Source organism: Zingiber officinale, chromosome 4A, assembly GCF_018446385.1.
Source record: "Zingiber officinale cultivar Zhangliang chromosome 4A, Zo_v1.1, whole genome shotgun sequence".
Lineage (NCBI taxonomy): Eukaryota > Viridiplantae > Streptophyta > Magnoliopsida > Zingiberales > Zingiberaceae > Zingiber > Zingiber officinale.
This window is the reverse complement of record NC_055992.1, coordinates 92,425,208-92,440,512: the sequence shown is the minus strand read 5'-3', so window position 1 is coordinate 92,440,512 and position 15,305 is coordinate 92,425,208. Positions and strand designations below refer to the sequence as shown.

The window sequence follows — 15,305 nt, the reverse complement described above, 5'->3', positions numbered from 1 at the left end:
TTTTAAAAAATAACGTTATTTGTAAGTAAACTACCCTCCTTGGGCCTCTCCCCGCCATTGAAGACAGGACAAGAGGAGCCGCTTGAGCTCCACATGCATGCAGCAAAACAGTGACCCAATCAGTTCTTCCTGAGCTTTTTAAACTGCATATTATATAGATTTTCTCTGATATAACCAGCAAATTTCAACCTAAACGCCTTCATCGCCATGGGAGCAGTAGTAAAGCAGCAAGCTCCATTGATATCTGGGAAAGCTCGTCTCGTTTGATATCTTCTTGCTTTCGTCAGAAGCATTCTGTTGTTGGTCAACCGTGTCGACGAGGAGGAGGAGGAGGAGGAGGAAGAGGTGAAAGGGACTGCCGATGAGGAGGATCAGAGTCACCGTTTCCACTGCTTCACTGTTCTTCTTTGCTTTTCTTACAGCCGGTCTCTCGCCTGACGGCAAAGCTCTGCTAGCTCTGTTGCCTGCCGGCGCCTCCCACGGCTGGGAGCCGCTGCCGTCGTGGAACCCTTCCGATCCCACTCCCTGCGCTTGGCGTGGTGTCTCCTGCACCCCCGATGGCAGAGTCATCTCCCTCTCCCTCGCTCACACCTTCCTCAACCTCACCTCCCTCCCGCCGGAGCTCGGCGCCCTCTCCTCCCTCCAGCTGCTCAACCTCTCATCCGCCAACATCTCCGGCGTTATCCCACCAGCGCTCGGCGCCCTCTCCTCGCTCCGCATCCTCGACCTCTCCTCCAACTCCCTGTCGGGCACCATCCCGCCGCAGCTAGGCTCGATGGCCGGCCTCCAGTTCTTCCTCCTCGACTCCAACCGCCTTTCTGGTGGCATCCCCCCGGCCTTGGCCAACCTCACCTCCCTTCAGGTCCTCTGCCTCCAGGACAACTCCCTCAACGGCTCCATCCCCTCCCAACTCGGCTCCTTGCGCGCCCTCCAGCAGCTCCGCGTCGGCGGCAACCCCGGCCTCTCGGGCCCACTCCCGCGGCAGCTCGGCCTGCTTACCAACCTCACCACCTTCGGCGCCGCCGCCACCAGCCTCTCCGGCACCATCCCCCGGGAGTTCGGCAACCTCGTCAATCTCGAAACTTTTGCTCTCTATGACACCGACGTCTCCGGTCCTCTACCGCCGGAGCTGGGCTCCTGCTCCGAATTGAGGAACCTTTATTTGCACATGAACAAAATCACCGGCGTCATCCCCCCGGAGCTGGGCAAGCTGCAGAAGCTCACCAGCCTGCTCTTGTGGGGGAACTCTCTCACAGGGACGATCCCCGTCGCGCTCTCCAACTGTTCCGCATTGGTAGTCCTCGACTTGTCCGCGAACAAGCTCGCCGGCGAGGTTCCCGGCGAGATAGGGAGGCTGGACTTTCTGGAGTGATCCTGTCTGGAAGCTGAGAAAACGAACCTGCCGGTGTGACGTGTCTGGAAGGTTGACCGCATCCCCATGACCCGGTCGATGATCTGTCCTCTACGTTGACCAGATCGTCGGAAGTCCTCCTCCGGTCAACTGTACCTGTATCCAGCGACCGGGTTCCCCCGGTCTCTGGTACCTCGGTGCTCGAGGCGAATCCCACAAATGCATAAATATCCGGATAATAATAGAATATTGAAATAAATGCAAAGAAGGTACGAGAACGTACCCTGGCCCAGGGGGGCGCCCTCGGATGGATGGATGAGCTGATAGTGATGCTGATCAAGTCATAGCGCGATGGCCTGTGATCTAATGTAGCAGGAGTCCAAAGAGACGGCTCGTAGGCCGGATAATACCTGCAACTCCTAAGCATAATAACTCATCAGCTTAATAATGACGTGAATAGTGAAACCCATTGGCTCGATGGCTGGAAACCAATCCCAGCTCAAAGGCCGGCATAGGTAAACAGCATAAGTAGTGCTCGCTGCCGGAGGAGGCGACAGTGATGACAGCAGTCGCTGGAGGCAGCACTGAGTGCGGTAAGGGGCGGCGGCGGTCACTATAGGCGGCTATGCTAATCTCTGAGCCCAGCGCTAGTGAGGACTCGACGGCGATGCGAAGCGCGATAGAGGCGTCACAGGCGCTGTGGAGCGCATTAGAGGACTAGCCGACGCTGTGGCTGTGGCCGCGGAAGAAGGCGGTGGAGGCTGCTGACGGCGGCTGGCCGCAAGGGAGCAGACAGCAGCGAGGGGAGGAGGATAGATGCCAGTAGGCGTCGGAGTTGTAACCGGCGATAGAAGGTGGCTGCAAAGAAACATGAAGCAAGCCATGCCCCTATGTTCCTCCTAGCGGCGGCGCCTGGCGCCGGTGATGAGCTGAGCACGGGAGTGAGAGAGGTGGTCCTCCTCTCTGTCCCTGGCGGCGAACCAAACCCAAAAAAAAGCCTCTCCACCTAAAGCCGAACCCTGCTTCCCTTTAAAGTCAAACCTAATTGGACTTAAAAAGACCAAACTGTCCTTCCTTCACCAACTAATTACTCCCATGCCCATACACAACCGGATCACAAGCCTCCCCTTCAAGTCTAGTCGAAGGAGGCGTGAGTCCGACTGACTGGACAGTCTATCGCAAAGAGCTGACCCGCTCTCGATGTCAAAGCCGAATCGTTGAACCGATAATATAATGTCACTCGAGCGGTCGCTATGATAATAGTGTCGCATGAGATGATAAACGTGTCGAGCGGATCAAATCTGTAACCGAACCAATGCCTAGTACGCAGCCACGAAGATACCGACCGGACGATCGAAGTGATGTCGATCGGGTAGATAGACGTTGAGCGAACGACAACACGCTGAGTGCTCGACATGTAAACTGACAGCCGACCGAGCGGCACGTGGGACACTGAGTAGACCGGCACGAGGCCGAGCGTGCGACCTAGATCACGCGGTGTGGCCGAACGGATGATCGGAAAGATGTCGATCGAGTAGACGGCGAGCGGACAACGCCTAACGAGCGACAGAGAAAATGACGATCAGTCGATCATGAAATGCTGGCCTGACGTGCTGAATGAGCAGCATCGAGAATGGTCAACGAGCGAACATAAAATGCTGGTCCGGCAGTCGAGTAGCGAGGAGCTGGCAATGCTAAACGAGCGATCGGAATGATGCCGATCGGATGGATAGATGCCGGACGAATGCTGTCGTGCGAACGATCGTAATGCTGCCGATCGGATGTATAGATGCCGGACGGACGATGCCGCGCGTGCGACTGCGGTGACGTCGATCGGTCAGATAGATGCTGGGCGGACGATGCCACGCATGCGATCGTGGTGACGTCGATCGGTCAGATAGATGCCGGGCGGACGATGCCGCGCGTGCGACCGTGGTGACGTCGATCGGTCAGATAGATGCCGGGCGGACGATGCCGCGCGTGCGACCGCGGTGACGTCGATCGGTCAGATAGATGCCGGGCGGACGCGTACGACCGCGGTGACGTCGATCGGTCAGATAGATGCCGGGCGGACGATGCCGCGCGTGCGACCGTGGTGACGTCGATCGGTCAGATAGATGCCGGGCCGCGAGGACTGCTCGACCCCGAACGGGGGAGATAGATGCTCCCGATGGCTACTCGACCCCGAACGGGGGAGATAGATGTATGATATACTGGTCCGATATACTGGTCCTCCAGGCCGAACGGCTCGGGGGCCTTCGACTTCGAGCGCTTGGCTCGGATAATAACCTCCCGGCCGATCGGCTCGGGGGCCTTCGGTCTTCGAGCCCGTGGCTCGGATATAAACCTCCCGATCAGCTCGGGGGCCTTCGGTGATAACTCGACCCCGAACGGGGGAGATAGAATATATGATATGCTGGTCCGTGCAGAGGTCTTCAGGCCGGGGGATTCACGCCGGTCCGACTCTACGGTTTAACGTCTGGGCTAGACGGTCTTCAAGCCGGGGTTTTTATAGTCGCCGGTCCGACTGCGGCCCGACTCTTGGTCGGTCGCCCGGAAGGTTTATAGTCGCCGGTCCGACTGCGGCCCGACTCTTGGTCGGTCGCCCGGAAGGTTTATAGTCGCCGGTCCGACTGCGGCCCGACTCTTGGTCGATCGCCCGGAAGGTTTATAGTCGCCGGTCCGACTTTCGATTTTTAACGACGGTGCTCGTCGGCGCGGATATTTATAGCCGGTCGGCGCGGCTCTCGATTTTTAACGACGGTGCTCGTCGGCGCGGATATTTATAGCCGGTCGGCGCGGCTCTCGATTTTTAACGACGGTGCTCGTCGGCGCGGATATTTATAGCCGGTCGGCGCGGCTCTCGATTTTTAACGACGGTGCTCGTCGGTCTTCAAGTGAGACTATATACCCGGCCGAACGGCTCGGGCCTTCACATCGAGCGCTAGGCTCCGATACCATATACCCGGCCGAACGGCTCGGGCCTTCACATCGAGCGCTGGGCTCGGATACCATATACCCGGCCGAACGGCTCGGGCCTTCACATCGAGCGCTGGGCTCGGATACCATATACCCGGCCGAACGGCTCGGGCCTTCACATCGAGCGCTGGGCTCGGATACCATATACCCGGCCGAACGGCTCGGGCCTTCACATCGAGCGCTTGGCTCGCATACCATATACCCGGCCGAACGGCTCGGGAATTGGACTTAAAAAGACCAAACTGTCCTTCCTTCACCAACTAATTACTCCCATGCCCATACACAACCGGATCACAATATTTTGATCCTGTCTGGAAGCTGAGAAAACGAACCTGCCGGTGTGACGTGTCTGGAAGGTTGACCGCATCCCCATGACCCGGTCGATGATCTGTCCTCTACGTTGACCAGATCGTCGGAAGTCCTCCTCCGGTCAACTGTACCTGTATCCAGCGACCGGGTTCCCCCGGTCTCTGGTACCTCGGTGCTCGAGGCGAATCCCACAAATGCATAAATATCCGGATAATAATAGAATATTGAAATAAATGCAAAGAAGGTACGAGAACGTACCCTGGCCCAGGGGGGCGCCCTCGGATGGATGGATGAGCTGATAGTGATGCTGATCAAGTCATAGCGCGATGGCCTGTGATCTAATGTAGCAGGAGTCCAAAGAGACGGCTCGTAGGCCGGATAATACCTGCAACTCCTAAGCATAATAACTCATCAGCTTAATAATGACGTGAATAGTGAAACCCATTGGCTCGATGGCTGGAAACCAATCCCAGCTCAAAGGCCGGCATAGGTAAACAGCATAAGTAGTGCTCGCTGCCGGAGGAGGCGACAGTGATGACAGCAGTCGCTGGAGGCAGCACTGAGTGCGGTAAGGGGCGGCGGCGGTCACTATAGGCGGCTATGCTAATCTCTGAGCCCAGCGCTAGTGAGGACTCGACGGCGATGCGAAGCGCGATAGAGGCGTCACAGGCGCGGTGGAGCGCATTAGAGGACTAGCCGACGCTGTGGCTGTGGCCGCGGAAGAAGGCGGTGGAGGCTGCTGACGGCGGCTGGCCGCAGGGGAGCAGACAGCAGCGAGGGGAGGAGGATAGATGCCAGTAGGCGTCGGAGTTGTAACCGGCGATAGAAGGTGGCTGCAAAGAAACATGAAGCAAGCCATGCCCCTATGTTCCTCCTAGCGGCGGCGCCTGGCGCCGGTGATGAGCTGAGCACGGGAGTGAGAGAGGTGGTCCTCCTCTCTGTCCCTGGCGGCCAACCAAACCCAAAAAAGCCTCTCCCCTTAAAGCCGAACCCTGCTTCCCTTTAAAGTCAAACCTAATTGGACTTAAAAAGACCAAACTGTCCTTCCTTCACCAACTAATTACTCCCATGCCCATACACAACCGGATCACAAGCCTCCCCTTCAAGTCTAGTCGAAGGAGGCGTGAGTCCGACTGACTGGACAGTCTATCGCAAAGAGCTGACCCGCTCTCGATGTCAAAGCCGAATCGTTGAACCGATAATATAATGTCACTCGAGCGGTCGCTATGATAATAGTGTCGCATGAGATGATAAACGTGTCGAGCGGATCAAATCTGTAACCGAACCAATGCCTAGTACGCAGCCACGAAGATACCGACCGGACGATCGAAGTGATGTCGATCGGGTAGATAGACGTTGAGCGGAAGATGCTGAGCGAACGACAACACGCTGAGTGCTCGACATGTAAACTGACAGCCGACCGAGCGGCACGTGGGACGCTGAGTAGACCGGCACGAGGCCGAGCGTGCGACCTAGATCACGCGGTGTGGCCGAACGGATGATCGGAAAGATGTCGATCGAGTAGACGGCGAGCGGACAACGCCTAACGAGCGACAGAGAAAATGACGATCAGTCGATCATGAAATGCTGGCCTGACGTGCTGAATGAGCAGCATCGAGAATGGTCAACGAGCGAACATAAAATGCTGGTCCGGCAGTCGAGTAGCGAGGAGCTGGCAATGCTAAACGAGCGATCGGAATGATGCCGATCGGATGGATAGATGCCGGACGAATGCTGTCGTGCGAACGATCGTAATGCTGCCGATCGGATGTATAGATGCCGGACGGACGATGCCGCGCGTGCGACTGCGGTGACGTCGATCGGTCAGATAGATGCTGGGCGGACGATGCCACGCATGCGATCGTGGTGACGTCGATCGGTCAGATAGATGCCGGGCGGACGATGCCGCGCGTGCGACCGTGGTGACGTCGATCGGTCAGATAGATGCCGGGCGGACGATGCCGCGCGTGCGACCGTGGTGACGTCGATCGGTCAGATAGATGCCGGGCGGACGATGCCGCGCGTGCGACCGCGGTGACGTCGATCGGTCAGATAGATGCCGGGCGGCCGATGCCGCGCGTGCGACCGCGGTGACGTCGATCGGTCAGATAGATGCCGCGCGTGCGACCGCGGTGACGTCGATCGGTCAGATAGATGCCGGGCGGACGATGCCGCGCGTGCGACCGTGGTGACGTCGATCGGTCAGATAGATGCCGGGCCGCGAGGACTGCTCGACCCCGAACGGGGGAGATAGATGCTCCCGATGGCTACTCGACCCCGAACGGGGGAGATAGATGTATGATATACTGGTCCGATATACTGGTCCTCCCGGCCGAACGGCTCGGGGGCCTTCGGCTTCGAGCGCTTGGCTCGGATAATAACCTCCCGGCCGATCGGCTCGGGGGCCTTCGGTCTTCGAGCCTGTGGCTCGGATATAAACCTCCCGGTCGATCAGCTCGGGGGCCTTCGGTGATAACTCGACCCCGAACGGGGGAGATAGAATATATGATATGCTGGTCCGTGCAGAGGTCTTCAGGCCGGGGGATTCACGCCGGTCCGACTCTACGGTTTAACGTCTGGGCTAGACGGTCTTCAAGCCGGGGTTTTTATAGTCGCCGGTCCGACTGCGGCCCGACTCTTGGTCGGTCGCCCGGAAGGTTTATAGTCGCCGGTCCGACTGCGGCCCGACTCTTGGTCGGTCGCCCGGAAGGTTTATAGTCGCCGGTCCGACTGCGGCCCGACTCTTGGTCGATCGCCCGGAAGGTTTATAGTCGCCGGTCCGACTTTCGATTTTTAACGACGGTGCTCGTCGGCGCGGATATTTATAGCCGGTCGGCGCGGCTCTCGATTTTTAACGACGGTGCTCGTCGGCTCGGATATTTATAGCCGGTCGGCGCGGCTCTCGATTTTTAACGACGGTGCTCGTCGGCGCGGATATTTATAGCCGGTCGGCGCGGCTCTCGATTTTTAACGACGGTGCTCGTCGGTCTTCAAGTGAGACTATATACCCGGCCGAACGGCTCGGGCCTTCACATCGAGCGCTGGGCTCGGATACCATATACCCGGCTGAACAGCTCGGGCCTTCACATCGAGCGCTGGGCTCGGATACCATATACCCGGCCGAACGGCTCGGGCCTTCACATCGAGCGCTGGGCTCGGATACCATATACCCGGCCGAACGGCTCGGGCCTTCACATCGAGCGCTGGGCTCGGATACCATATACCCGGCCGAACGGCTCGGGCCTTCACATCGAGCGCTAGGCTCGGATACCATATACCCGGCCGACCGGCTCGGGCCTTCGCATCGGATACCATATACCCGGCCGAACGGCTCGGGCCTTCACATCGAGCGCTGGGCTCGGATACCATATACCCGGCCGAACGGCTCGGGCCTTCTCATCGAGCGCTGGGCTCGGATACCATATACCCGGCCGAAGGGCTCGGGCCTTCACATCGAGCGCTAGGCTCGGATACCATATACCCGGCCGAACGGCTCGGGCCTTCACATCGAGCGCTGGGCTCGGATACCATATACCCGGCCGAACGGCTCGGGCCTTCACATCGAGCGCTTGGCTCGCATATAATCCTCCCCGAGGTAGTCTCGGCTATAATGTACCTGGCCGAGCGGCTCAGGCATTCGCTCCTAGGCAATAACCTCCCTCTATCATCTTGAACAGCGCAGGGTTTTGGTTTCCCATCCTGCCATAATAGTATGCAGCCCGGCCGAACGGCTCGGGGTCTTCGTGTTTGAGCCTGTGGCTCGGATAGAAACCTCCCGGCCGAACGGCTCGGGGGCCTTCGGCTTCGAGCCCGTGGCTCGGATATAAACCTCCCGGCCGATCGGCACGGGGGCCTTCGTCTTCGAGCCTGTGGCTCGGATATAAACCTCCCGGCCGAACGGCTCGGGGGTCTTCGCCTTCGAGCCTGTGGCTCGGATATAAACCTCCCGGCCGAACGGCTCGGGGGCCTTCGGGACTAATACAGATCATATAACTGACAGGATAAATACCAGAAAAACTGACCGTGATCATGAGGATGGCAGAACTATCCGGCATCATCCATCTTCACGTTCCAGATCAGGCGCGTTCCCACAGACGGCGCCATTTTGATCCTGTCTGGAAGCTGAGAAAACGAACCTGCCGGTGTGACGTGTCTGGAAGGTTGACCGCATCCCCATGACCCGGTCGATGATCTGTCTCCTACGGTCAACTGTACCTGTATCCAGCGACCGGGTTCCCCCGGTCTCTGGTACCTCGGTGCTCGAGGCGAATCCCACAAATGCATAAATATCCGGATAATAATAGAATATTGAAATAAATGCAAAGAAGGTACGAGAACGTACCCTGGCCCAGGGGGGCGCCCTCGGATGGATGGATGAGCTGATAGTGATGCTGATCAAGTCATAGCGCGATGGCCTGTGATCTAATGTAGCAGGAGTCCAAAGAGACGGCTCGTAGGCCGGATAATACCTGCAACTCCTAAGCATAATAACTCATCAGCTTAATAATGACGTGAATAGTGAAACCCATTGGCTCGATGGCTGGAAACCAATCCCAGCTCAAAGGCCGGCATAGGTAAACAGCATAAGTAGTGCTCGCTGCCGGAGGAGGCGACAGTGATGACAGCAGTCGCTGGAGGCAGCACTGAGTGCGGTAAGGGGCGGCGGCGGTCACTATAGGCGGCTATGCTAATCTCTGAGCCCAGCGCTAGTGAGGACTCGACGGCGATGCGAAGCGCGATAGAGGCGTCACAGGCGCTGTGGAGCGCATTAGAGGACTAGCCGACGCTGTGGCTGTGGCCGCGGAAGAAGGCGGGGGAGGCTTTTTTGGGTTTGGTTCGCCGCCAGGGACAGAGAGGAGGACCACCTCTCTCACTCCCGTGCTCAGCTCATCACCGGCGCCAGGCGCCGCCGCTAGGAGGAACATAGGGGCATGGCTTGCTTCATGTTTCTTTGCAGCCACCTTCTATCGCCGGTTACAACTCCGACGCCTACTGGCATCTATCCTCCTCCCCTCGCTGCTGTCTGCTCCCTTGCGGCCAGCCGCCGTCAGCAGCCTCCACCGCCTTCTTCCGCGGCCACAGCCACAGCGTCGGCTAGTCCTCTAATGCGCTCCACAGCGCCTGTGACGCCTCTATCGCGCTTCGCATCGCCGTCGAGTCCTCACTAGCGCTGGGCTCAGAGATTAGCATAGCCGCCTATAGTGACCGCCGCCGCCCCTTACAGCACTCAGTGCTACCTCCAGCGACTGCTGTCATCACTGTCGCCTCCTTCGGCAGCGGGCGCTACTTATGCTGTTTACCTATGCCGGCCTTTGAGCTGGGATTGGGTTCCAGCCATCGAGCCAATGGGTTTCACTATTCACGTCATTATTAAGCTGATGAGTTATTATGCTTAGGAGTTGCAGGTATTATCCGGCCTACGAGCCGTCTCTTTGGACTCCTGCTACATTAGATCACAGGCCATCGCGCTATGACTTGATCAGCATCACTATCAGCTCATCCATCCATCCGAGGGCGCCCCCCTGGGCCAGGGTACGTTCTCGTACCTTCTTTGCATTTATTTCAATATTCTATTATTATCCGGATATTTATGCATTTGTGGGATTCGCCTCGAGCACCGAGGTACCAGAGACCGGGGGAACCCGGTCGCTGGATACAGGTACAGTTGACCGGAGGAGGACTTCCGACGATCTGGTCAACGTAGAGGACAGATCATCGACCGGGTCATGGGGATGCGGTCAACCTTCCAGACACGTCACACCGGCAGGTTCGTTTTCTCAGCTTCCAGACAGGATCATGGAGCAACTGCATCTCTCCGATAACATGCTCACAGGTTCCATCCCAGAGGAGTTGAGCAACTGCAGCAGTCTGACAACATTGCAACTCGACAAGAATGCCCTGTCTGGTTCCATACCTTGGCAAATTGGGAACTTGAAATCCTTGGAGAGCCTCTTTCTGTGGGGCAACTCGTTGTCGGGGACGATTCCGGTGTCTTTCGGCAACTGCACGGAGCTGTATGCCCTAGACTTGTCCCAGAACGGCCTCACAGGATCCATCCCGGAGGACATTTTTACGCTGAACAAACTCAGCAAGCTCCTCCTGTTGGGCAATTCCTTGACAGGGCCACTGCCTTCGAGTGTTTCAAACTGCCAATCTTTAGTCAGGCTGAGGCTCGGAGAGAACCAGCTCTCTGGTAAGATCCCTAACGAGATCGGGAAGCTGCAAAATCTGGTGTTCTTGGACGTTTACAGTAACCATTTCTCAGGGGAGTTGCCTTCAGAGATCGCGAATATCGCTGTCTTGGAGCTGCTCGATGCCCACGACAACCGTTTAACCGGAGAAATCCCTCCTCGACTAGGGGAGCTGATAAACCTAGAACAGCTCGACCTGAGCCAGAACGGCTTCACCGGAGAAATCCCATCGCGCTTTAGTAACTTCAGTTACTTGAATAAGCTCATCCTGAATGACAATTTCCTCACCGGTGCGTTGCCCAAATCCATCAGGAACTTGCAGAAGCTGACCTTGCTGGATGTAAGTGGTAATCGCCTATCAGGTCCTGTTCCTCCTGAGATTGGTTTCTTGACCAGCCTAACCATTAGTCTGAACTTGAGCTCCAACCGCTTCATCGGAGCAATCCCGCCGGAGATGTCTGGCCTGACGCAGTTGCAATCCTTGGACCTCTCAGACAATACGTTCAGTGGAGGAATTCAAGTCTTGGGGCTGCTCACTAGTCTTGCCTATCTGAACATCTCATTCAACAATTTCTCCGGACCAATTCCGGCAACTCCATTTTTTCAAACTCTATCACCCAACTCCTACCTTCATAACCCAAACCTCTGTCGGTCTTCTGATGGATTTACTTGCTCTAATCAAGCACGGAGAATTGCTGTTAAGACAGTTAAAATTGTGGCTCTTACATGCGTCCTTTTGGGTTCTATCACTCTTTTGTTTACAGTTATATGGATCTTCATAAACAGAAACAGAAGATTCACTGTCGAAAACTCTGAGTTCGATGACTTCTCGTATCCATGGACCTTCATCCCATTTCAGAGACTGAACTTCACAGTCGACGACATTCTCAGGTGTCTGAAGGATGAAAATGTCATCGGAAAAGGTTGCTCTGGCATTGTCTACAAAGCCGAAATGCCCAATGGGGAACTCATTGCTGTGAAGAAGCTTTGGAAGACAAAGAAGGAAGATGATCTGGTCGATCCGTTTGAGTCTGAGATTCAAATACTCGGGCACATCAGACATCGAAACATCGTTAAGTTGTTAGGTTACTGCTCCAACAAGTGTGTCAAGCTCCTCCTCTACAACTACATCTCCAATGGCAATCTGCAACAGCTTTTGCAAGAGAATACAAGTCTGGATTGGGAGACAAGGTACAAGACTGCGCTTGGATCAGCACAAGGTTTAGCCTATCTCCACCATGACTGCATTCCTTCAATTCTTCACAGGGATGTGAAGTCTAACAATATACTCTTAGATTCCAAATTCGAAGCGTATTTGGCCGACTTTGGCTTGGCGAAGCTGAAGGATTCGCCAAGTTACAACCAAACTGTGTCAAGGATTGCAGGTTCTTATGGCTATATGGCACCAGGTACAGTATATCAAGATTCGACAAAGGATTTGCATCTTTTGGTGTGCTTTTATCTAGTTCATGCTGCTTGTTTGAATTAGACTTAAATGCAAGTATACACAACTGTTACAGAATATGGATACACAGCAAATATCACAGAGAAGAGCGACGTATACAGCTACGGCGTGGTCCTCCTAGAGATCCTAAGTGGGCGAAGTGCGGTTGAATCGGCGGGTAATGACAGTCTTCACATAGTCGAGTGGGTGAACAAGAAGATGGGTAGTTTTGAGCCTGCAATCAACATCTTGGAGCCAAAGCTGCAAGGCCTGCCTGATCAAATGGTGCAGGAGATGCTTCAGACACTCGGCATTGCCATGTTATGCGTGAATTCATCACCGGCGGAGCGCCCCACCATGAAGGAGGTGGTGGCATTGCTGAAGGAAGTGAAGAGCCCAGGTGAAGGAGGAGGGAACACTTCTGAACAGCCTCTTCTGAAACCTGAGTAATGGCCGATGAACGATATATCTTTCCTTTCTCTACACCTCCTTTCCTTTTTAGCTTATTTGAGTTGAAGATTGATGATTCTTCTTTCTTCCAGAAGAAATGGAAGGACTCCTAGAGTTATTCTGATGCTTGCTTTGGCATTATTGTCCAGTTGCTTTTTGAGCATTGAAGCTTAAACTAGTCTACCTTCCATGTTTGCAGCAAATGATTTTTCTCTGTTAGCAGTAGAGCTTATTGTTTAACCGTGTGTCCCTCCTATCCCAGCAATTATTAACATCTCTTGCCCCCACGGGCTGGATCAGCTGGTAAGTTGCCTGATTGTTTGCTCAAATGATCAAAGGTCGAGGGTCGTCAGTTGCACACGGGAATAATATTCTTCGTCTGCTGGTCAAAAACTCCTAAGACCCCAGTCAACTTTCCAGCCCAGCACTCACCGTGATTTACTCCCTCTGAAATTCTGGGGGGCCAAGCTCAGGGGGCGCTAGAGTAGCGGTTCCACTTTTTTTGCTCAAAATTATTAACATCTCTTCGTAAAAGGTACTTCGGAATTGGGTAAGAATCAAAAGAAAGTCTCATTTTTATGAAATCATCAAGGGATACCTTTTTTCTATTTTTTAATTAAAAGGATGATTCAGTACAATTTTCTCATATTATCATTCTGTCATGGCTGGAGCTGATAGAATATTTAAGTTTTCATCTACATATTCATAGTTCGATATTTAGTTATGATAAATTTATAAAAAAATTTCTTCCAAATAAGGTGAGCAACTAAAGGTTACTGGACTTCTTGGCCATCCGTTGGGTGCTTTCCGATTTATCCTAGTGGCTGATAGAAAATTTTTTGGGATCGGACTAGTCATCCCTAAAAATAGTTATTGAAACTAACTGGATTTATCATTTTTTTTTCATATTATCATTTCCTGATCCCAGGGCTCTGGTGTAGTGGTATGATATTTAAGTTATCACCCAGGTATTCACTGTCCCATCCCCAACTATAGCTAATTTGTAAAAATAATTCTCTAAATGGGCACGCAATCAAAGGATGCTGGGTTTTTTGGCCGCTTGCTGTAAGCGCTTTCTGATTTATCTTCGTGATCAGTGGAAAAATTTCGTAGAATCTGAACGATCACCCCAGGACTAGCTGAGTTTATCATTTCTTGTCATCTAATCTCATTAGTTAATTGTATGAAAAAGATAAATTCATATGTTAGCCATTATGATTTTGTAGTTTCTACGGTAGTTATAACAGTTACAATTTACCTGCTATAATATGAATATTGTTGAACAAAATATGTTTATCTCTATGATTTTCTAGTTGTTATCATATAAATATTATTGCAAGACATCTATGTATTATAATAATTATAAAATCATAGCTACTATAAGATTGTAGTGGCTATAGATTTATAGTTACTATAATTTGATGATAAAATATGAATACGTTCGCCCCTAGTGCCTCCGTCAATCCGTTCCAAGGTTAACATGGAGAAAATAAATAATTGACGATTATTAACTATAGTTATTATAATGTAACGTTGTTGAAGAGCTTAAATTCATATATATATATATATATATATATATCAGAGACTTGACTTTTTGTTATAGTATTGAACACTTTATTTTAAGGGAACTTTATTATTTTATAGGGGTTGATGAGGTGAGATGTCCGTTTAATTAAAAATAAAAAAGAGGCATCTCTCCGATGATTTTGAAAAAACGAAAAAAACAGACGCCCAAACTAAAAGAAATGCCACGAACAGTTCGATAAAGTTTGATGGCAAGTTTAATGTGTTTTATAATTTAGGGTCTGACATCAGTTTGAATATTTCTAGGGTTTTATGCTTGTCCCATACTTTGTTCAAATTGAAGTTTACTCAATCATCCCATTGTTGGATCCATAGAAGCTTGTTCATTTTAAATTAATTTAGGCTTATATAGTAATTTTGAAGACAAAGGAGAGTTTAAAGGTTCCAGTTTTATGAAATTTGATTATCATAGAGCCACTTAAAAGTTGTGGTCAAAATTACTATATAAATCTAAATTGGTCTAAATGGGGGGGAAAAATAGAGTCTAGAGGGTTCATGGAACATAATAGGGTGTTTGTTTTTTGAAATTTAACTAGTTGAGATTTTGACAAATTGTTATATGGACTTAAACTAATCTAGATTGGAAGGCAAAGTTCAAAACCTCGCTTTTTGAAATTTAACTAGTATAGGTTCACGTAACAATTTTACATGAATATTCATGAGAGTTCTGAAGGCATTGATGGATCCCCCAATGCTTGTTGACATGCATCTACACCCTCTAAATTCACCATTTGAGTTTTTCCCATGCTCTTCATATTTTGGTCATCATGTCTTGATCACATGTGGTAAAAGACGATTCGCTCGCCCCTAACGTCCCCGTCAACCCGTCCCTAATTATGTCTTGACCACATGTACTAATAGTTAGTAGTCATTTATGATTTATCTTCATATTAGCTTAGGAAGAATTGATAGGGAGACTAAGAGCAAACAAATTATCTTTTTTATCACATAAAATTACCATTCGAGTAAAAAATACCTTATAAAGTAGCTTTGGCTA

The 15,305-nt window shown here is 52.4% G+C and overlaps 1 protein-coding gene across 1 annotated transcript; it reads left to right on the top strand.

The window, feature by feature from the left end:
- The first annotated feature begins 173 nt into the window (after window positions 1-173).
- LOC121970165 (LRR receptor-like serine/threonine-protein kinase RGI5) lies at window positions 174-12,949 on the top strand. Its single transcript, XM_042520679.1, has 3 exons — window positions 174-1,368; window positions 10,432-12,239; window positions 12,351-12,949. The coding sequence occupies exons 1-3, from the start codon at window positions 362-364 to the stop codon at window positions 12,722-12,724; spliced, it is 3,189 nt and encodes a 1,062-aa protein (XP_042376613.1). The 5' UTR covers window positions 174-361; the 3' UTR covers window positions 12,725-12,949.
- Window positions 12,950-15,305: the final 2,356 nt, after the last annotated feature.